We start from the raw sequence: 23,735 nt of genomic DNA on the forward strand, positions 1-23,735 counted from the left end.
GTCATTCCACTGGAATGGGCACACGAGGGCATTTGAAGCTGTTGTTGTGGGACTGTGACCACAGTCTAGTGGGGATCGGATGGAGCAGCCCCGAGGAGAAGGACTTAGGGATTTGGGTGACGAGAATCTCCCCATGACCTGGCTTCAGCGTGCGCTTGAGCCCAGAACCCCCCCCGTGTGCTGGGCTGCACCCCCAGGGAGTGAGGAGCTAAAGCAGGAATTGAATGTCAAGTGCTCTAGACACTGACATTGGTTACAGGCAGTGCTTTGACTCAGATTCACACCAATATATATCTTCGGGGGGGTTTTTTTGAGGTTTGTATCGGGTGAAAGCAGGAGCAGGGCTGGAAGCATTAGTTTTGACTGTCATAGTGGCAGCTCAGATTAAAGAGATTGTGTTCTGTCATACTCTGGGAAACAGCCTAAAAGCTGCAAATTTTAGGAAGAATGTTGATTTGCCTGTCTTACGAAATCCAGAGTATCATAGAACCATAGAGTGGTTTGGGTTGGAAGGGACCTTAAGGCTCATCCAGGTGCAACCCGCTGCTATGGGCAGGGACACCTTCCACTAGAGCAGGTTGCTCCAAGCCCTGCCCAACCTGACCTTGGTCTCCTAGAATTTGTGAATCTCCTGAAGTCTCTGTTGTTTGAGGAATGGGTGGAATAACCAGCATTTCCCAGTTCGTTCGATTTTCCAACTGTATAGCGAGGCTGTGCCTGTGTCAGGGGTCACCTGCGTGTTCTTTCCCCACTGCTCAGTGAAGACTTTGCTTTGGATCGCCAGGACTCCTCAGGTGGAGGAAGGTAGATTGAAAGGTACCATTGTCACTTTGTGGCAGGGGGTTGGAGCTGGGTGAGCTTTAAGGTCCCTTTCAACCCAAAGCAGTCTGGGATTCCATGGGCTGTGTGCTATGGATTTCTTCCACCAGGGTGCATCTGTCATCATTCTGAGCTGTTCTGCCACGTGCTCTTGCTTGCACTGTGTGTCCCAGGTGACTTTGGACACCCAGGTTTTTAGTGACTGAAAACTGCAGATGTGCTTGGGAAGCAGATTTAAAGCTCTGCACTCAATATTCTTGGGATTTGTTTGTGTCTTTCTGTGCTGTTAGTCGATGCTGCGAGGCCGAGGAGGCTGCTACAAGCACACATTTTATGGAATTGAGAGCCACCGCTGCATGGAGGCCACACCGAGCCTGGCCTGCGCCAATAAATGTGTCTTTTGCTGGAGGTAAACTCTGATGCGGTTTTACCGTGGGACAGGGGCTCTGTTCCCCTCTGTCCCTGTGCTGTTCCTGAAGCCTAGGGCAGTGTTACCTGTGTGCCCCTTGAATTTGGAAGTTGGTGGAGGATGGGTTTGAAAGGGAGCAGGTCAGTCCCCCTTCCTGCCTGTACTCCTCCTCTTCCAAGAGCTGCTGGAGCCCATGGAGGTGGGATGGTCAGATGTGAGCTGGGTGGGTGGGCTCCACATCTGGGAGGCTGAGGAGGTGCCACCTTCCCTAGAGCTGTGTCCTCTGTGAGCCTGGCTGGGAACCAGTGGCAGGAGGAATTGGGGAGGCAGCAGACACACACCTGTCCATGTACTGCTCTGCAATTCCCACTTGGTAGAGGTTTGGCTCCCTCTGGAGATCGCCGAGATTCTGTGTGGCTCCTGGTGCTCTAGAGATCATGGGCTGGACCATCCTGTGCAAAGCCACCAAGGTGCAAAGCAACATGAGTATCTTAGGTTTGAAATTGGACAGTTTTTCTTACTTCAGGTACCTTCATCCCCACCAATTGATTGCAATCTCAGTGAGTGAAAAGTGATGACTTGGTAACTCTTGCCTTCTTAAACCAGTCTCTAATAAATGACTTTCTATTCTAGTCAGTAAAGTGACCCCTCTTCTTAGAGGAATGACTTTGTTAGTCCTCTAAAGGCAATGAGCTCTGCCTGGATGGGAGCGGTGAGCAGCTCCAGCGGTGCTTACTCACTGGGCTGCCAAGGGAGGGTTTTGGCAGGCTGGGAGGGTGCAGGATGGGGTTGGTGAGAGACACTGAGCACAAATAAGGGCAGTGACGTGAAAGTGCGCTGAGTGCAAGGACGTGGAGGTTATTCTTTGAGCTCTTTTGTGTTGCCAGCTAATTCATGTGATGGGGCTTGTGCTTCCTCTGGTATTCACGCCTTCCCCAGGGACCTGGTTGCCAGAAATACCCATTCCATCCCGAAGCCTGAGTGTGCGTGCCAACCCATCCAAATTCCTCCTGAATCCCACTTTTTCTATTTTGTAGTCTTCAAGTTTTAATAATGGAAATGCTTCATGAGGATATTGAAATGGCAGCATTAGTGCAGAAGGACTACTAGAATTTTGGAGACAATTTGGAGAAGCTGTGTCCCATGTTAGTGTTAGGTGTAAGCATTAGACACTGTCACCCTGTGAAGTTTGTATTCTGAAATGTTAATTGGGGCTCTTGATGGGCTTTCATCATACCCTGGCTTGAAAGGACACAGCAAATAGCAGGTTTAATGTGCAAGTTTTGGTGCTTTAGAGCAATTTAATGACTGGGAAGGAAAATGTACTGCTTGTGTCTTTTGTCTTCCTTTTTTTTCATGTATCAGCTAGCAGTGGTGCCTTTAGTTCTGCAGTGGTGACTGGACTGGTAGGGAGAGGATTGCCATGCATTTTGTCCCTCTGTCCCTACACAGCAGGTGCATCATAAACAGCAAATAGGAAGCGATAGCGTTGTCAGAGCGAGGAATTTTGCTCCTGATACTGCACTGCAGACCATTTAACACTGCTCCCCTTCAAAGTGACCCACTCGATACTTCTTAGCAGTAGCAGCAGCCTGTGTCTGGATTATGGGGCTGAACCAGGGAAGTCAAACAAGTGTCATTTGAACGGTGCAGTAACTGGGATAAATCACCATGCGTGATACATTCCAGGTGCCTCTGCCTCATCACCCCTGACTGTCGTTTCTCACTTTTAAGAGGCAATGTGGAAACAGTAGCCCTAATGATAATGAAAGCTGGAATACTTATTTTACTAATGGCAACAACCTGTATCAATGAAACAGCTTTGCAGGGGACTGAGCTGAAAAATACTCTCATTTATTCACCTCCTGTGAAATGGGTTGCAGTTGTTTTTCTCCCATATGGACTGCAGCTGTCTGTCTGCTCTTCTCAGACCTCTATTGAGTTGGAAGACTTAAGCTCAGTTTGAGACCCATCCCAAGGCTCACTTTATGTACACCTTAGGCTTGATATAAACCCAGTAGATGATTTGTCTTGGAAGGAACCTTAAAGCTCATCCAGTTCCAACCCCCTGCCACGGGCAGGGACACCTTCCACTAGAGCAGGTTGCTCCAAGCCCTTCCAGCCTGGCCTTGAGCACTGGCAGGGATGGGACAGCCACAGCTTCTCTGGGCACCCTGAGCCGGGGCCTCAGCACCCTCACAGGGAAGAACTGCTTAAGATCTCAGCTCAATGGCTTAGGACCCTTCTTTTCTAGTGATATGCATAGCTGTGGTCTGAAATGGAGGTAGAACCTTTTCTTCTTTCTTTACAGGGGTCTTTCCGGCTATTGAGCATCATTTTGGCTTGAAGACCTTTTACCTGTGGTTCAAGATAGGTGTATCAAGTTTCATATAAGCTTAAGGTCCATTCTTTCTTCTGGGGGAACCAGAGCCTAGAAGTCTAGGAATATGAGAGTGGTGTTCAGAAATGACATATGAAAGATGTGTCAGAAGCAGGATATTACTGAGAATTTCTTGTAGCCTTTAATATTATGGAACGATGTTGAAGTCCCTAAGGTGGCAGGTGGGTCCTTCCCATGTGTGTTACAAATGACAGTGAATAACTGTCTCTCTTTTCCATCAGGCATCATACAAATCCAGTGGGCACAGAGTGGCAATGGAAGATGGACCAACCTGAAATGATCTTGCAGGAGGCTATTGAGAATCATCAGAATATGATCAAGCAGTTCAAAGGTAACTTTTCCCACTTCTTCCCCATGAGTGATGTTTTTGGAAGATAAGCAGCGTCAGCATCTTCAAAGCAAATCCCTGGAGGTATTTAAAAGGTGACACTCAGGGACGTGGTTTAGCGGTGGACTTGGCAGTGTGGAATTGACGGTCGGGATTGATGATCTTTTCTAACCTAAATAATTCTATAGTTCTATGAAATGCTGGGAAGGAGGCATGAGATTTGTAATACGAGAAAGAGGTGATAAGAAACCGTTGTGGCACACCTTGTTTTCTAAGATGTTCTGCCTTGGTTTTGACATCAGAACATGAGTCAGCCATTGGGTATCTACTGCTGCCTTACGGGAGTAGTGTGGAGTTGCTTCTTGTACATCTTGGTAATTGTCATGTCCTTTTATTTGGAGTGCTCAGAGGCTTCCACAGTGCTTGAGGCTAGCGTGGGTGGTGAGGAATGTGGATTCTTACGGAAAAGTGGGGGCAGGCAGAAGGCAAAAGGAACCTGATAGGAAATACACTGCCCAAGCTTAATCCACTGGGGGCTTTTGTGTTAGCTCTGAAACTTGGGGATTGTGTTTTCCTCATCAAGGGATGAACACTTTTATTTTTAGGAATTATTGAGGAGATCTGTTTGTGACTGAAGCAGCAGTTACACAGCACCAAGTACTGCACTTTGCTTCCCATAGGAACTCTTTGTGAGTTTATTTCTTCTAGATTGAGATGAGTGATTAGGCACAAATTCTTCCCTGTGAGGGTGCTGAGGCACTGGCACAGGGTGCCCAGAGAAGCTGTGGCTGCCCCAACCCTGGCAGTGTTCAAGGCCAGCATGGACAGGGCTTGGAGCAAGCTGCTCCAGTGGAAGGTGTCTCTGCCCGTGGCAGGGGATTGGAACTGAATGAGCTTTAACCAAATCAGTCTGGGATTCCAAGATTAATTCCATGCAACGCAGTAAAAATGAGATCTTCTTTGAAGGAACAGAATTCTTGGGGACTGTCTATCCCACAGGATATCCTAGAGAGTAGCCTTCTGTCCTGTAAGAACTTGTGTGCATGCTTTTAGAGTTGTCATCTTCTCTTTTATTGTTGCCAAAGTGTGCACTATTTTTGAAGGTGGTGGTTAAAATCACATCATTCTCTTAGGCTAATGGCTGGGGATTTCTTGCTGATAGGGAGCTAAGGTGGAAGAATGGGAAGTAGTTTATTTGATAGATGCATTTTGTAGGTAGTGGCTGGTAAATCTCTGTGCCCTTGTGAAGGGCACACACAGAATGGAAACATAAAGTTATGAAATCACCAACCAGCCTCTCTAGGCAGATGTGCCAGATGCTGCCTTTTTTTTCCCCAAATGAAAGCACAGCAGTAGGAGAGCAGCTGGAATCAGCTGTGCAGAGTAGCTGTGCTGATCAAAGGTGGTGTGGCTGCATGCTCTGCTGGGATCTGAGCTTGGGCAGCAGCTGAAAGCTGTACACCATGGCCTCTTGTAGATGGTTCTCATGTTCCTATGGCAAAGAAACATGCAGGGACATATTTAGAACAAGAGCTTGTTTGTAGTCAGCTGATTTCATATCTGAACACACGGTCTGGTACAGAATCACAAAATGGTTTGGGTTTGAAAGGACCTTAAAACCTCATCTTGTCCAATCTCCCTGCAATGAGCAGGAACATCTTCAACTAGATCAGGTTGGCAGAACCACATCCCGCCTGGCCTTGAATGTCTCCAGGGATGAAGCATCCAGCACATTTCTGGGCAACCTGTGACAGGGTTTTACCACCCTCATTGTACAAAATGCCTTCCTCACATCCAGCCTGAATCTCCCTTGTTTAGTCCCATCACCCCTCATCCTATTGCAGTATGCCCTGCTAAAGAGTCTCTCCCCATCTTTCTTTCTTATAGGCCCCTTTTAAGAACTGAAGGGCTGCAATAAGGTCTCCCCGGAGCCTTCTCCAGGTTGAACAAGCCCAACTCTCTCAGCCTGTCTCCAGAGCTGAGCTGCTCCAGCCCACTGATAATTTTTGTGGCTCTGTTCTGGGCCCTCTCCAACAGGTTCATGTCTTTCCTGTACTGAGGACTCCAGGAGGAGCATTTGCCTCTCTCCTGCCCTCTGATGGGTGCAACACATATGGCTCAGGTCGCTTAAACCTGCAGACAGCATTTTCACATGGATGCTGCAGTTGAGCTCCTGGTGTTTTCCTCTTTTTGTTCTTGGAGCTTCTCTTGCTGTTCAGGATGGTGTCATGTGGTGGGTTTTCTCTGTGAATACATCCTCTGTGGAGTTGCATTTCATGTGGTTGCCAGTATGGATTTGGACCTGGTTGTTGGTGCTTTGTGTGAGGAGTGTGCCCAGCTTCTTGGGGAGCTGCTCCCCGTGGGGTTGTGGGACCATGGGGGTCAGCAGCAGACGCAGGCATACTCTGCTCTTCCTTTTCAAGACACCTGTGTCAAGTGGCATTAAACTTTCTCCTGTGTTTCCGTCTCAGCATCCAGGCAGCTTCACTGAGGTGTTAGCAATGGAAAGCTTGACTCAAACATTACTAGAAGATTACTTGCAGTAGTTCTCAGGACACACAAAATCCCAAGCTCCGTGTTTCTGGGCATACGCTGTGCTGTGCGTTGATGGACACTGGCTGTACCCTGCTGTCACCTCCCCTTGAGGAGGGTTCCAGCTGGTTTTGCTCTGTCTTCCTTGTGCCAGGGTTTATTTTCGATACAGATGCACGGTTTGGGTGGGGGTGTTAGTTGCTTTAAGCCTGTTTTCCCCTCTATTTGCAGGTGTCTCAGGAGTACAAGCAGCTCGCTTTGAGGAGGCAATGACTGCGAAGCACTGCGCACTGTCACTGGTGGGAGAGCCCATCATGTACCCGGAGATCAACCGGTTTGTGAGGCTCCTGCACCAGCACAGCATCTCTACTTTCCTGGTTACAAATGCACAGTTCCCAGATGAGATTAGGTAAGAGCTGGACAAAATACCTCCCTACTGAAACATTTGAGTGCAGACTTGTGTTTTAATTCCGTTTTATCGCTCATCAATCAGCTGTGTGCTGTCAATGAGAAAGCGCACTCGGCATCTATTTGATTTTAACCTTTGTCTCCCCATGCTCTTTCTCATCTCTTTTTCTACCAGTTTGATTTTTCCTTTCTATATCTCTTAAAGTGGGATTACTTCTGAAAAGGAAGAGGATATAATATAGTACCTCCTGAATGTGCAGCAGAAGAGCGAGTGAGCTTGGGGACATGGATGATAGCTAGTGCAAGTGTTTCTGACAGCCAGAGCAGTACCCTGAGCTTGTAAATTGCCTTTTTCATTTGTGAGCTTCTCTTGCAGTCTGATCTTTGTTCTAACTCCAGAAGACAGTTTGATGGGGCTTGAAGCAACCTGGTCTTTTAGTGGAAGGTGTCCCTGCTCGTGGCAGGGGATTGGAACTGGATGAAGTGTAAGGTCCCTTCCAACCCAAACCATTCTATGATTCTAAGACCAGCTGTAACAGCTCAAGCCAAAGATCTGCCTCCAGCAAAACCTGGAGTGCAGGATAAAAAAGGGTGAAAAGCACATACTCCTCTGCGAAAATGGGATCGGTAGTTTTTAACCTCCCACTTGGGTGGATTTGAGCTAAAACACTCCAAACATTTTAATGATCTCTGATGAAAGAGTTTTCACAAGTACAAAGAATCCCTGTGGCAGATGTTTTTGAGCATCCAGGCTGCTTCAACAGAATCACAGCCTGGTTTGGTTTGGAAGGGACCTTAAAGCTCATCCAGTTCCAACCCCCTGCCATGGGCAGGGACGCCTTCTACTAGACCAGGGTGCTTCAAGCTTTGCCCAACCTGGCCTTGAGCACTGCCAGGGATGGGGCTGCCACAGCTTCTCTGGGCACCCTGTGCCAGTGTCTCCAAACAATCTGAAGCAATCTGAAAATCTGAAGCAGTGCAGCAAGGAAACAGCGTGTGGTGCGAGGGGTTGGGAACTCCTTAGAATGCTGTCAGATAATGATGCTGCTGAAGTCCAGCCATAGTGTTAGTGAGCAGTGGGTTGAGGCTTGGAGCAAGCTGCTCTAGTGGAAGGTGTCCCTGCCTGTGGCAGGGGGCTGGAACTGGATGAAGTATAAGGTCGCTTCCGACCCAAACCAGTCTGTGATTCTAGGAGTGCAGCTTCATCTGTCTCCAGGCACACACAGGAGGTTTTATAGCACCTGAGCATGTTTTGAGCAGTTACTGGCTCGAGTCCTCTTCCTCTGTTTCTGTTGTTTATCTCGTTGACCAGGCGTCTTCTGTCTGGCTGGGGAATCCCCCTCATGGCTGGTGGCCTGAGAGCAATTGAGTTGTGCTCTTGAGTTGTGCTGTGCTACTCTGTCAGAAATGACTGCCCAAGTTCAGATGTGGTAAATGCAGTGAATTTGATCTCAGCTGGATTGGAAATGGCAACCAGTAAAGTAAGAGGAATGTTGGAAAATCCATCCTAGTACTATGCAACAGTATTTCGTGCTGAGTATGAAATGTAGCTGTGTTCCAGGAGCATCAGCTTGTGCCCTTTCTCCTCGTTCCCCTATGGCAGAACATGCACAAGGTCAGCATCATTCCAGTTCGAGCCATAGCAGAACCCTGTGGACCGCTCCATTTTGGAGCAATGTGGGGCAGAAATCCCTCCCTGGGATCTCTTCCAATTCCTTAATTTTCTGCAGTACGACAGTGAGTCTGGCTCTTGCCTGTCCTGAGGATTGAGATCCTCAGAGAAGAGGTGACTTTTCTCAGCTCATGTTTTGAAAACATTCATTCTATCTTCCGTGGAGCCCCTTTTAATTAGGCAAATGCAATATTCAGTAAAGAAAAGAGTGTTCTGGCCCTGTACTTTGAATGCTTCAATCCACTCGCTCCTAGAACGCTTGATCATTTTTGAGGTTATGGCTTCGGGCTGCAAAGCCAGTCAAGCTTCTTTGCAGAGCAGTTGGTTTTATTTATTAAAACCTAAAATGTTAAATTTGTTCTGGGCTATTTCATGCTTCTAAATGCAGGCAGAATGTGTTCAGAGAGGTTGTTTGAATGTCCATGTTAAGTGGATTTTCGTGGATGCTTGGTCTCATTCTGGACAATTTCTTGTCCTTGTCACCTTTGGGGAGGGCAGAGGGTGGTGTATTTTTAGGTACCACTGTTGGAAGCTGAAGAATAGTTCCTAAATTCTTCTTGTCTAAAGAGCCAAATGAAGCTGGGACCACGGCCTGTTCATTAACAGACTTCCCAAATAACGCTTGCAAAATGTCCTGAAAGTGTGGAGAGCTTGAAGAGATTACGTGGTACAATCAGGATGCATCGTTACATGGAAGATGCCATGAAGGGTGGATGTGTGTTACGTTCACTGGCTTGATCAGATTTGCCTGTGAAAAGGGAGCTTGTTGTAGGTTGTTCCTTTTAATGTCCTTCATTATCTGTTTGCAATGGTCTGCAGTGGTGCTGCTTCTCCTTTATACCTTTTAGTTTACAGAAGGGGATTAGACTCAACCCAGGCTCTTCACACTCTCAGAGGAGGTGTAATCTTTTTAGAAGTTCCTGCTGTTGGGCTCACAGATGCTGCGCTCACTGGCATTCTGTGACCAGAAAGACTGGACTGCAGGATTTACACGAGATAAGAGGCTTGGAAGTGGAAGGAGAACGTGCTGGGGAATTGTGTTTGGTTTTATTTTCTAAACAGCTTTGATTTCCCTTCCAAAAAGTACTTGACTGATGGCATCTGCAGGCCAGGTGAGTTCAGTGCGTCCAGCAGTAGAAAGCGGCTGAATGATGGCTGCATTTCTCTCGAATGGGGTTATTTCTCCATTAGCCAGAGCAAATAGAATGTGGGGAAGGGGCTGAGCTTTATGGTTTGTAACCATGGGAGAAACAGAGCCTTTCAGTGCCTTGTAATAATAACCCCTGGCAGCCTGCTTTGGGAAGCCTTTCTGCATGTGCTACAGTTAACACTGGAGTGAAATATGTTTTAGTCGAGTAAGGAAAAGATAATTGAACCATCAGCCAAGGCCTCTGTATGTGATGTTCTTAGCTTTGGGGTGTATTTGTTGAAAGGTAAGTTATAATGTCTTGCTATTGAGATGATGGTCACTTGGTGGAGATGAACTACTGGACTTGGATAGTTTTCCTTGTAAACACTGGATAGTTCCTGTACCTACTGGAGCAGCAGAGCATCTTGTTTAGAAATCCTGTATTTTATGTGTGCTTTGGTAGGAAAACACAAATTCAGCTAGCAGTGATGGCTGAAAACAACAATTGCCTTCTTGTTTTCCTTTCCAAGGAACCTTGAGCCAGTAACGCAGCTGTATGTCAGCGTGGATGCCAGCACCAAGGAAAGCCTGAAGAGAATTGATCGGCCCCTCTTCAAGGATTTCTGGCAGAGGTTTCTGGACAGTTTAAAGGCCTTGTCTGAAAAGGTACCCAGTAAAGAGTGTGCTTTGAACTATTCTTTCTTCTGGGCCTTATCCGCTCGGTACAGAAGGAGAAGACTTGAGAGGCTTAAGGTGGACCATGGAGTGGGTTCTGGGTGTATTTGGAGCATGTTTCCTTTTTTTTTTTTTACATTGAAGTGTATAAAGTCCAGCACATTTGATCAGTTTTCCATATGGGGAGAAATGCAACGACAAAAAGAGAGCAGAATGTGTGTCAAATGGGACAGTAAACTCTGCTGTGAATATAAGATGCTATGAGAGATGGAGAGATTATAAAACAGTAGAACATTTCCTAATGGAGCATTTACACTGCAAGCAGGCTGCTGAAGGAAAACTGGAAATCCAGGGAAGCTTAGGAAGAGTCATAAATTGCCATGTGACTCTTAGCACTGGTTCTCAAAGGATGCAGTAGATGAAGGGCTTTACAGTAGCTCCTGCTACATAGACATCTGATTAATTCTGGACTACTCACCCAAAATGGTAGATCTGAGTGTAACAGCAAGGGTGACCCTTTCCACTGTCAGTGGTTTGTAGCAGTTGGTGTCTGTTGGAGACAGCTGAGTACGACCTGAAGGCTCATGGCTGCTGCTGTCAGCTCAGAATGTAGTCTACCATTTAACAAGTTTTGTAGTAATTAATGAAGCACTCGTGGTCCCAGCATCACATTATTTGCTAAGTGCTTCCTGAAGATGTCTTCCATGTCTGTCTTGCTGAGACTGCTCTGATGGAAGCAGGTACTTCTATTTACTGATTTGGCAGAAGGTGACACGTTACCTGCTGAGATGAGCAGACAAGAGAGACCCTTTTGTGCTGTTGCCCCAGAGCTGGATGCAGGACTGTGGCGGGGGGCGGGGGTGGGGGATGTCTCCCCAGAGTGCAGCAGAGGGGGAGAAATTCCCTGTTTATTTACAAGACATTTTCTCTTATTTCCCCTCTTATTTGCCTTTCGCCCCCGATGGGCACTTGTGGTGCTGCTGGGCACCGGCATAGCCTCTTTTCCTGGCTGCAGGACGAGCTTCTTGGCATAAAATAGATGTGATTCCACACTCTAAACTTTCACCCATTCAAAGAGTCATTATCACATTAATTTTTCTGCTAACGTTATTCTGATGGGTGTCTGAAGGGAACTAGTGGTTGCTTTTCCTGGAATCATGAGGTAAAAGCACTGCAGCCTGGTTTTCTATCTTGATGCTTTAAATCATTAAAATCTCAGGTGTTAAGCTCTTACTTCTTGTTGCTCAGTGCTTACAAGAGGATTCCTGGGGCCCTGTTGTACAACCAATTACAAATAATACATGAATGAAATGGGATTGTGCATTTGTACCTCCAGCAGACTGTAAGGATTATGTATTTCTAACACTTTGTGGTATTAGGCCCTTACTGCCTTTGATGTGTCCCTTCTACCAGCTTTTCTCTCTTCCCAGACAACACTTGAGAGATGTTGCTCTCTGGAAAGATGTTTCTTCAGTCACAATATGAATTTCTGATTTTTCTAGCTGTTTTTCTGCATCCCTTTGCAATCCTGTTTTACTTTCTCTGCCCACTTCTTTCACCCCCGGTCATGATTGCTTAATACAGCTTTTGTGCTAATTCGGTTACTGAAGTGATGGGTACACACAGGTGGCTGATATTGCTTGTCAGTGCTAGCCTATGAGGGGGAAAAGCTCTTAATGCACTTGTAGCATTTTAGTTTAATGTAAACTGCTTTAACTTGAAAGTTAGTCTTCTAAAATTATCTAGGGTGTATATTGGAGGGTTTAAAAAATGAGATTTAAATGGGAGAAAACAACCAACTCCCTTTGGCTGTAGGAGGAAACGCTGAAGCGCTGTGCTTAGTTCAGACTGGAAAGCATGATAAAAGTAGACGGAGACTGTTTGATCCTCTCCACAAAACTGTTCCTGCAGTACCAGATTCATTTGGCGCTGGCACCATTCCTCCTGTGTTCAGGCTGTTGGCCTGAGCCTTGAACCATTGTTTGATGGCACTTAGATTTAGTCCCTCTGCAGTATGTGTGTAACGTCACAGGACCACAGAGTTGTTTCGGTTGGAAGGGACCTTAAAGCTCATCCAGTTCCAACCCCCTGCCACGGGCAGGGACCCCTTCCACTGGAGCAGCTTGCTCCAAGCCCCTGTGTCCAACCTGGCCTTGAACACTGCCAGGGATGGGGCAGCCACAGCTTCTCTGGGCACCCTGTGCCAGCGCCTCGGCACCCTCACAGGGAAGAACTTGTGCATAAGAGCTCTGCTCAGTTTCCCCTCTGGCAGCTTAAAGCCATTCCCCTGGCTTTATGATCATGGGAGAGCCTTTTCTCAATGATGTTGTGCCTGATCTGCTGAAAGAGTTGGTGGGTAGGGGCACACAATGGTCTGTCTCTTCCTGTTCATCCTGTCTGAAAGTTACCAGTACCAGACAGTGCACTTGGAGGAAATGAAACGTGTATAGGAACTAATAGTTAGATTTTATGTGTGGGGAAGCAAATGAAAGCAAGCAACTTCCTGGTTGTTTTCCTGTTAAGTTAAAGCTGCTGTAGTCAAAAGCAAGTGCTTAGATACATAGAAAATAAGACTTTGTATGGCAAAAGGCAACTTGGCTCACACACGCTGTGTAGAAGCTTTCTTGGCAGAGCAAGTGAGGTGGCTCCTGCTTTGGGTTTGCTTTGGTTTAGCCCCTGAGTGCTTGGAATGAATGAATGAATGATTATTTTTTTGTGTTGTTAATATAATTTTCCCTTTATTTCAGCAACAGCGCACCGTTTACAGACTGACACTGGTGAAGGCCTGGAATGTGGATGAACTCAAAGCCTATGCGGACCTGATATCCCTTGGTAAACCAGACTTCATCGAGGTGAAGGTGAGCTTCGTGGAGCCATTTTATGGTTTTTCCATCAGTATTTTACTCTTTTTCCTCTTTCCTCCCCTTTTCCTCCCCCCAGTCTTAAACTGATACGAGTAAATGCAGTTCTGCCAAGGATTTCAGTGATGCACATGAAACCTCATGAAAACCCAAGCTAAAATGGATCGTTCTGATCCATTTTCTGTGTTTCAATAAAAGTCAGTATCCACAATAAGTGGGAACTACAGGGCATGAAAACTGCATTAAGCTTGGAAGGCTTTTAAATATGACCAAGGGGAGCTGTAGAAAATAAAGAGCCTGTGGAGACTGGTTGGATGTGAAGTCCCAGTGTTGCTGTGCCATGATAATGAAGTTCCATGGCTCCAAGTGCTTGCATGCAGAAGAAGGACTAGCACTATAGACTGTGCTTTGCAGATGGGGAAACTGAGGCAGGGTAGGAGTGGGCTGAGGCAAAGCAGGTCACTGGTGGAAAATCTATCTCCTCTCTTCCAGTCTGTCTTTCTACTCCTCCCACCTCCCTCAGTGTTATTGCTCTTTACCAGGGCATAAGGGGAAGAGGATAAGTGTTTTCACCATGTCAGTTTCTTTCTCAACATCTACATGGCCTCTCTTGAAGAGCTGGAATGCAAGGCTGCATCCAGTATTTCAGAGTGGAGCTTTTACAGAAGGATTTCCTTTGACTTCTAGAAAGTCACTGAAGATTTACAGCTGTCCATGTGGTGCATCTGGAGAGCTGCTGTTAAATACTGGATTGGGCTGCATCACTACCATTTCCATTCTTGCTTCTTAGATTTAACTGACATGAGTAAACCCATGTCCTTCGTTAAATCAACTTGAAAGCAATTATTAAAGACAACCAACGAGCCTGAATCCAGTCCAGTGAGGAGCAAATGTGCATGAGAGCTTGTGTATATAATTGGGACAATGCTGATGCTTGAATCATGAGCATTTTTATTGCAGAGCGTGCTGTCTATCAACATGTCATTTGAGGCTTTTTCTATTTGTCTTGGGCCAGGGCTGCCCCAGTTTTTGAACAGAGGTTCTGTCACCCAGCAGCTTGGCCAACATTTAGTTCTTCTGTTATTTCTCAATTGAACAAACTTACCATTTATGGACTAGGAGTTAAGGAAATTCTCTTGCTAGGTAATGAAGATGGGAAGCCTGGAGTTACAGAGCTGAGAAACGAAGCTCTGTTGTATTTAGCTCCCCAGTAGCTGTTCCTTCACCATAGATTAAGATGATTGCTGGCTGTCAAGATCTCCAGCAAGGAGCCAGATCATGGTGGAATAAATGTGCTTGTCACTGCACAGTGATAATCATCTTGGCACAAGGCATTACACAACCACAGTTGTGCACAGTCAGCTCTGACACAGCACCATGGGAATCCAGAGCCCACCCAGTGCTCTGGATTCACTCCAGTGTAACCCAGAATAGCTGAGCTGCTTCACAGCAGACTTCTACGTTTCAAGGCCAAAAGCTCTGTGGCATGATGAGGCTGCTGAAAGCACCCTTATTAATGACTAATGAAGGGGCAGCATCCTTGGTGGTGTTGCTGCAGGGAAGTTGGTGGAAGAGCTTAGGGTATGCGATGGAATGGTTTCCTTTTTTAATACCTTGATGTCCTAATAACTGTCTTTGTGCATTACTGACAAATACAGCATGACCGCCCTAATTAACTGCTCCCATTTTAAGTGGTACCAGCACTATTAATTAACTCAAGTTTTCAGAAGTTGGAGCAGTTAAATCTGCTGTGCTTTCATTTGGTGGACTGCTAAACTGATTTTCATTGATCTGTGTTTGTGAATGAATCAGCCACCTGAGCACTCAGTTATTCCATTTGGTCGGTGCTTTCTTTGCTTGTAAATGGTATCTTTGAAGTTTACCAAAAGAATGAGTCACCTTGTAGCTTCATAAGAATTTTGCCCCTCTGTAGTTACATATTTTTCATGCTGCTCAAAATATAATCTATATAATGAAGGCAGGGGAAACACTGCTGTGTGGAGCCATGTCTCTGCAGCTGAGCTTTGGAGGTACATATCATGTTCTTTGCATGGCTGGATGCTCTAATAAAAGAATGTTTAAAATTTTTTTCAGACTTCTAGAGGCAGGCTAAAACAGTAATGTCCATCTCTGTTTAATGCACCCCGACTTGTCTGAGATTGTGCACAGTCAACCTGTTTCTGTGCTGGATCTGAGTTAGAGTGCATGGCTCTAATATCCTTTGCTTGGGCAGATGAATAGAGGAGATGTCTCATAAATTTACTAGCAACAAATTAATTGCTTCCAAAACATGCCCAATTTTTAATTAGCATGAGCCTGTTTCATTTGTTTGTTATGCATGGTTTACCTTGCACTGATTTTAAGTGTTTGTAAAGGATCTGTCTCTGTTTATTGCTGGACATGACATGTGCAGCTTCAGTGGAGGTAAATTAGATCTTGGGAATGCAGCATTAGCTGGGACCAGGTCCCATAAACATTGCCTGGATGCAAATACCATTTTAAAACAAGTAGAAGTGTTCTTCACAGATAAAAACCATAATAATAGAATCACAGAGTGGTTGGGGTTGGAAGGGACCAATGCTCGTCCAGTTCCAGCCACCTGCCACAGGCAGGGACCCCTTCCACTGGAGCAGCTTGCTCCAAGCCCCTGTGTCCAACCTGGCCTTGAGCACTGCCAGGGATGGGGCAGCCACAGCTTCTCTGGGCACCCTGTGCCAGCGCCTCAGCACCCTCACAGGGAAGAGCTGCCTAAGAGCTCATCTCAGTCTCCCCTCTGGCAGGTTAAAGCCATTCCCCTTGGCCTGTCCCTACAGGCCCTTGTCCCAAGCCCCTCTCCAGGTTTCCTTTAGCCCCTTGAGGCACTGGAGCTGCTCTAAGGTCTCCCCTTCAGGAGCCTTCTCTTCTCCAGGCTGAACAAGACCAATAATCATACATAAAGTTGTGTGTGCTCCCTTTTAAAGGCTGGTGCTTAATGGGGTTTTGTAACTGGAATAAAATAGTGCAGCCAAAGAGCAAAGGTGGTAAAACCTCCTGGAGAGGTACAGAGTAGGTGGACTTTTATCCAGAAGACAAGCTCTTTCTTGTCAGTTTGCTCTTTTGGGTACTGGTGTGTTTGTGACCTTTGTTGTGATACCACAGGTTAAATCAGTTGAACAAGCCTTTGGTGGATTTTATCTGGAAAGAAATAAATTAGCAAAAATACATCTCAGCAAGCCACATACCACTGAACTGATTTGTGAGAATTTTACTAACCGAATTAAAGATGGAGCAAGGCTGTAGTGAACTTGAGGTCATGCCTAAGACCAAATCAGTAATTCAGGTGGTTGAAGTATTCAAATCTCCAAATTAAGAGCAGCTGATATCAGAATGATGGGCTGAAGTTGAGAGAAGTGGGGTGTAGGAGAACTTGAGGGGTTGCATCCACTGACCAGGGATCACTGCAGGGCATAGAGGTGGTTGCTGCACGGGATGCTACTGGCCAAGAAGACCTCAGCTTCTCTTGCAATTAAATCACTGAAATCATCACTGCGTACCTCTTGGCTTCATGTACGGCATGGCAGGAACGCTTTTCCTGCTCCAACTGGCTCTCCTTCGGTCCGTTTGCTGTATCAGTTGGTTGGGAAGGGGCCTGGAGCAAAAACCCAGTATCTCTGCTGACTTAATGCAGTTCATTCTGAGATGAAAGTGTCCTTTGAGAAATGCCACTACTAAATTAGTGACTAGTTCTGAGTGTGCTTCCAGGAAACCATTGGAAAAGCTGTTTCCCCAAAGACTCATGTTCCTGCCTGTTCATACTAGTGATCCACAGATCTTTGCAGACCAGTGTGCGATGGAAAGCTTCTCTCTGTGCTTTATCCAAAGGATGCTTGTGGTGCTCATCCAATCCACCTGTGTGTGCTGGGTACTTCCCACCCCACGGACTAGCTGTCTTTAGGTACGGATAGAACATGCCAGCACTGCCAAGCCAGGGGAAATTATGAGCACTGGGGGCTTTGGGGCACATTGAGCAATGGTGTCTTTTGTTGGGTATCCGCAATCAGTGCAAATCAACCATATAACAAACCCTCTCGATGTTTCCTATGGTCATTGGTGATTCCTTCAGCTATCGGTGTTTCACAGGCTCTTTGTGGAGTGGTGGGGTTGTAGAAATTCCTCAGTAGTTCTGGTGGCCTTTGACCGAAACAACCCAAGCTGCTTTTTAATGTCATCAAGTCAGTTCTACTGAGCACTAAACAATAAGAGATTCTCTAGAGCGCCATCCTGTGCCTGGAATTCCAGCCTCCCTGTGCGTGTCCAGGAGGTACAGGCACACATGGACTTTTTTCCAAGCAGTTCTCAGTATTTATTGAATTAATTTAAGCAAAAGATGGTAAGGCTGAAGTGAGCTGGAGGGAGTTTTTCGAAGTGCCTTTTTGGGTGTTTGCTCATATACTCAGCCCTGAAAAATAATCTGTATGTTTACTGACTGTGTTTGCACTGTCTTTACTGTGCCAGTATTTTCTTTGTATCTAGGTCATGGCCCTCGATAGCCAGAGGGGTTATTGAGCAGTTTGGATGAGTGCCCCCAGTCTCTATTTATTTGTGTTTTAACAAGGGTCTGCAATGCTGAACTCTGGGCAGTCGCTGTAGCATCATCTTATGTGAGATCTGGGACAGGGAGCTGGGAGGAGCATGCTCAATATCTTCCTTAAAATGCTGCTACCCCCAAGCAGGCATTTGGTGAGCAGCCTGCAGACCCCCATGTGAACAGAGCTGCTGATGCCAAGCCAGAGAATTAAAGACTAATCTTGGAAACTTTGCCCCATCCCTGGCAGTGCTCAGGGTTCCAACCTGGCCTTGAACACAGCCAAGGATGAGACAGCCACAGCTGCTCTGGGCAACCTGTGCCAGTGCCTCGCCACCCTCATAGTGAAGATGCATCATAGTTAGTGACTTGTTGTATTGGTTGTTCATGAGACTTTCTTCCAGGCAGCTCACATTTTAAAATCAAGGGATCTTCATGAAGGTCCTTTGGTAGCTCAGGAGCATGAGCATCCTCCATTTGAATGCATTCAAATGCATTATCCTACTTCTTCAGGATAAAGACTGACCTGTTTTACTGCTGGGGAAGACTGGGCACACAGTGGTTTGGTGATGTGTCAGTCAGCGGGAGACCAAGTTTTGATGCAATCTCCAAATTTCTGCCTTTCCATAGATACAGAGTGAAGGGGGCACAAGCCAGGTTGTTCTCAGGGTTTGTTGGGGCTGATGTGACTGCACTGCCCTGAGCTTGTGAAAGGTCAAGCTGCTGCTGACAGTTTCCATGTTTCTTCTCAGGGTGTGACTTACTGCGGTAAAAGCTCGGCCAGCAATCTCACCATGGCCAATGTCCCCTGGCACGAGGAGGTGGTGCACTTCGTCCAGGAGCTCGCCAACCTTATTCCCGACTATGAAATTGCCTGTGAGCATGAGCACTCAAACTGTCTCCTCATCGCTCACAAAAAGGTGAGGCTGTACCAGGGTGTGATGCCAGGCACCATGCATCTCCTTGGAAAAGCTGGATGAGTGCCTTATTCTAACACATTTATCTCTAGAGTTAGCTTGGTACTATTTTGGGGGAGGGGAAAAAGCGTAGTGTATATATTTTGGAAAAAGCTGAAGATGCACCATGTTGCTGCTGGTCATAACAACTCAGTGCTACCACAGCAATGCAGGCAGGAGGCATTTAACAGCTCCAGGAGGAGCTCAGTGCAGTATAGAATCACAGAATGGTGTGGGTTGGAAGAGACCTCAAAGCTCATCCAGTTCCAACCCCCTGGCATGGACAGGGACAGCTTCCACTGGAACAGCTTGCTCCAAGCCGCTGTGTCTGACCTGGCTTTCAACACTGCCAGGGACAGGGCAGCCACAGCTTCTCTGGGCACCCTGTGCCAGCGCCTCAGCACCCTCCCAGGGAAGAGCTTCTGCCTAAGAGCTCAGCTCAGTCTCTCCTCAGGCAGGTTCAAGCCATTCCCCTTGGCCTGTCCCTACAGGCCCTTGTCCAAAGCCTCTCTCCAGGTTTCTTGTAGCCCATTTAGGCACTGGAGCTGCTCTAAGGTCTCCCCTTAAGGAGCCTTCTTTTCTCCTTGCTGAACCAGCCCAGCTCTCTCAGCCTGGCTCCAGAGCAGAGCTGCTCCAGCCCTCGCAGCATTTTCATTGGTGCTGTGCTCTCTGAGCAGGGGCTTCAGTTGACTTGAAAGGGTCGCTTCATCAAGGGGTACCTGGGCATCATCTTCAAACTTACACATTTCCTTCAGGGCTCTTCCCCAAACCAGAGTCTTTCAGGTATAAGTGACACCTGGCAAGGGCAGACAGACTTGGGAAGGCTTTGTGATGCACTGTCAAAGTGGGGCTGTAGTGGTGGTGGGTAGTAGTGGGACTGTGAAGGGTCCAGTAAAGCACCCAACAGTCAGCTGTTCATAGAGATTATCTGCTGGCAGACAGTACTAAATGACTACAGTTGTAAGAAAAACAGCCACCCTATAGCTGTGTGTTTTCAAACCCTGTGGATGAATGTAGCTGAGAAACAGTAAGTTCTGGGTGTTTTTCACCTGAATATTTGTTTTTTTCCTATCAAAGCGGTTACCCTGTTACCCTGCAGTAGCTTCTGGATGGCTTTACTCTGGCCATTGTGGTGGCTAAAAAATTAAAGACTACTACATCTGGGAAACCAGTTTAACATTCACCCAGCTTGTCTTAGCACACTTCTGGTGTTTGGTATTTCTCATTGCTCCCTGGCTCAGCAACGTGCTTCTTTTTCCTTCCAGTTCAAGATCAACGGCGAGTGGTGCACATGGATCAACTACGACCGCTTCCAGGAGCTGGTGCGAGCACAGGAGCAAAGCGGTGGCTCTCAGACTTTCACAGCAGCTGATTACGCAGCCAGAACTCCTCACTGGGCACTCTTTGGGTCCAGAGAGAGGGGATTCGATCCCTTGGACGTGAGATACCAGCGGAAGAACAAAGTGAGGGACATCTCTGGGTGCTGAGGCTGGGGCTCACTGAACTCTGGGCTGGCTGGCTGCTGAGGTTTGGTCTCCATTTCTAGGCTAACACTGATTCTGAACCTATTCACTTAGACTTTTCGGATGTTTGACATGGAGAAGGAGAGTAAATTCTTTATTTAAGTCTTCCTGTTTTTAGGGTTTCTTGGATGAAAGTATTTATATTGCTTTCTATCTTGAGGTGCATCACAAATGGTGTATGCCGGCCGTTTATCCTCTCTGGCAGCACAGTGAGGGAGGCAGTGGCTGTGGTCTCCACAGCAGAGGGCGCTGGGAGCCTGATGTGAAGTGGGAATGTTCATTCGGCTTCTGTGCCCTGGTGGAAGGAGGGGTCCCAGCATATGCTGGCACCAGCTTGGCTGCAAAACATTCCACATCTATAAGGATAAGTGCCAAAGGGACTTCAACACCACAAGTTGGTTGGATCTGTGCAGGTGAGACTGCAGATGGATCTGGATCTAAAAGCCATGCTAAAGTATCATTGTGCAGACAGTAACAGATTTATGTATTTCAAACACTGGTGCCAATTCCTTTAAATACCTTGTCCCATCCCCCTGGGAATGCTGTAAGTAACAGCACCCCTGCTAATGTCATCTGCAGCTTCTGGTATCTCTCCAAATATCTTCCAGCTTCATGGGCTTGACAATGAATATTTTCCAAGTAGTTTTATCCCACTCCCCAGCAGCCCTAAGCAGTGAATATGACTCTTCAAATCCCTGTTAGGCTCCGGCTGTGTGTGTCCAGTGTCCTGCTCATGGTGAGGATGTGCTGTGGGGAGCCAGCAAGCTTGGCCATTGGCTTCCTTTGTGCCACCCAGGCAGGGCAACAGCAGTGCTGCTGGTTTGGGTAATCTGATGTAAATGAAAACTGAATCCAGCTGCAGAAACAGATGCAGGTTGGGGGAAGAAACTGTGGTCATGCTCAAGTGTTCTTGTTTTCCTGTTGAGCGCCAGGAGCAGAGATCAGAGGTGTTCCCCATGCTCCCACCTTAACGGTGAGGTCCATAAGCCTGCAATTCCTGGTGGCTGTGGTGCTGTAGATGGTGAGTGTTCCTGAGAATTGTGATTCTATTTCTTTAAGAACCTAGTTTCTTAATGTGCAAAAAATGTTTCTAAAGGAGAAAGAAAATAAAATAATTTTCCTTTGAGCACCTTTGGTGTGTCACTGCATTTGTTTCTTTAAACAGATAAGCTACAAATATCATGGAGAAACAGCAGTGAGAAAGCAAGGCCACAGAAACTGAAGTTATTATCCAGCCTTTCTGCTTCAAGCCTCATTTGGAAGAATGGGGGATGGAGCCAGTGATCTCCAGTCCTGGTGAGGTCTCCAAGCCTGGGAACACTTGTGACATTGCAGGATAGTGACATGCAGCTCCATGCTTGGCCCCATGTAGTGGCCAAGCAGAGCCCTTGGAGACACGGGAGCATAAAAGTCACTGTCCTGCAGGAGCTGTCTCCAGTGCTGAGCTGCCTCCTGTCCTTGTGCCCTGGGGAGCACACGGTTCCTAGAAAGAAACCATGAATGCCAGAGAAGGACTTTGGATGCCAGAGGGGGACTCTTCATCAGGGACTGTTGCCATAGAACAAGGGGTGATGGGTTTAAACTTCAACAGGGGAAGTTCAGGTTAGATAAAAGGAAGAAGCTCTTCCTTGTGACGGTGCTGAGGCGCTGGCACAGGGTGTCCAGAGAAGCTGTGGCTGCCCTATCCCTGGCAGTGCTCAAGGCCAGGTTGGACACAGGGGCTTGGAGCACCCTGCTCTAGTGGAAGGGGTCCCTGCTGGGTCTCATAGTCCTTGCTGGGATTGTTGGTGTTTGTTGATTGCACTGCTGCAGGCAGGACCTCCTCAGGCGAGCAGGGCTTCCCAGCACTCTGCTGCATTCTGTGATGCTGTGCTGGAGCTTAAGAGTATGTTTTTCCCACATTTTTCCTTCTTTACACATTTTTTCCCTTCTTCATATTTTACTGAAGATATTGGGTAACTCACAGCAAGGATGGTGTGTGCCTGGCTGGAAGCATCATGCTTGGTGCTCCCACAGTGCTTGCTGGGTATGGGAGACCCATGCTTAGCCCAAATGGAATTTGGGCTCCCCTAGAAATTAGCAATATCAAATCTGTAGGGAGGAGACGTGGATATCTGTGGTATTAAGCTGTTTGCTACTTCCCCAGCAGCCCACCATGGCGCCTTGAGAGCTCTTCTGGGGTGAGGTAGCGAGCATCCACCTGCACCCTTGTTCACCACAATAAAGGTAGACACGGCCAACAGCAAAACCCACTTGGTCCGTGTAGTTAGTTCCCTAAAACTCCCACTTAATGCAATTGGTGTTTTCCCGGGACAGTGTTCCATGGTGTTTCCCACAGCCATGAAGCTCATACTGCTATGTGGAAGCAGCAACGTGGCTGGCAAAGGGCTCTGGAAGGGGAAAAGCAGCAGTAGGTCATTTTGTACAGGTGGATCTGGTAGATCCTTAAGGATGGGGAAAGTTGGTGCTTGAGGATGTCTCTGCTTGTAGATGGTGCTCAAGGTGAGTTTTGCAGCCTGGTGGGACCAGGGATGGGGATATGTTGCCCACTGGACAAACTGTGCTGGTGGGGTTAGTGGTGACCATCTTTGAGGTCCCTCAGCCATGTTCCTTGGGGGGACCCGTGAGGTGAGGGCTGCTGGCAGCTCTGCCCTGCCAGACCGGGCTCTGTGCTAGCAGATGAGGAGGATGCACCCCACAATTCATAGTCTATGTCCCTTCACAGCAGGGGTAGAAGTGGTAAATGAATCCTAGTAAGTGATGGGTGGGAACCTGCTGGGAGATGGCCAAGAAATAGGGCAGCAATTGCTCCTGTGCTTTACTGCATTAGTTAAATTAACCTCATCATTTCAAGAACAAAAGAAAGAAGATACCACTGGGATCCTTTTGAGATCTGCTCTGGCCTCTTAGAGGCTGAAAAATCATCTCCATTGGGAGCCTGACACAGACCAGTGTCTTGAGGGCTGTGGTGCTGCCAAAGAGAGGAACAGTGTGTTACTCATCCTGTATCTCCTTTTGCCTGAATCCTTCATTTTCCTCCGTTACATGATGGGAGGTGCATTGTGCAGGGCTGGATGACCTTGTCACTCCGGAGTGGGTTGGGCAGGAGCTGCCAGAAGCCCACTCTGACTTCCCAGAAAATGCAAAGTATCAGAATCATCACAGAGTGGTTTGGGTTGGAATGGACTTTAAAGCTCCTCCAGCTCCAACCCCTGCCATGGGCAGGGACCCCTTCCACTGGAGCAGCTTGCTCCAAGCCCCTGTGTCCAACCTGGCCTTGAGCACTGCCAGGGATGGGGCAGCCACAGCTTCTCTGGGCACCCTGTGCCAGCGCCTCAGCACCCTCACAGGGAAGAGCTTCTGCCTAAGAGCTCATCTCAGTCTCCCCTTGGGCAGGTTAAAGCCATTTCCTTGGCCTGTCCCTGCAGGCCCTTGTCCAAAGCCCTTCTCCCAAGAAA

The 23,735-nt window shown here is 47.3% G+C and overlaps 1 protein-coding gene across 1 annotated transcript in view; it reads left to right on the forward strand.

Annotated features, from left to right (window-relative positions):
- LOC136021753 (S-adenosyl-L-methionine-dependent tRNA 4-demethylwyosine synthase TYW1-like) overlaps positions 1-21,406 on the forward strand; it is a 42,512-nt gene extending 21,106 nt beyond the window's left edge. The window contains 7 exon segments of the mRNA XM_065694287.1: positions 1,110-1,228; positions 3,851-3,960; positions 6,721-6,898; positions 10,229-10,364; positions 13,121-13,231; positions 18,551-18,718; positions 20,020-21,406. Coding sequence (XP_065550359.1) covers positions 1,110-1,228; positions 3,851-3,960; positions 6,721-6,898; positions 10,229-10,364; positions 13,121-13,231; positions 18,551-18,718; positions 20,020-20,241 — 1,044 coding nt within the window. The 3' untranslated portion in view covers positions 20,242-21,406.
- Positions 21,407-23,735: the final 2,329 nt, after the last annotated feature.

Source organism: Lathamus discolor, chromosome 14 (assembly GCF_037157495.1).
Source record: "Lathamus discolor isolate bLatDis1 chromosome 14, bLatDis1.hap1, whole genome shotgun sequence".
Classification (NCBI taxonomy): domain Eukaryota; kingdom Metazoa; phylum Chordata; class Aves; order Psittaciformes; family Psittacidae; genus Lathamus; species Lathamus discolor.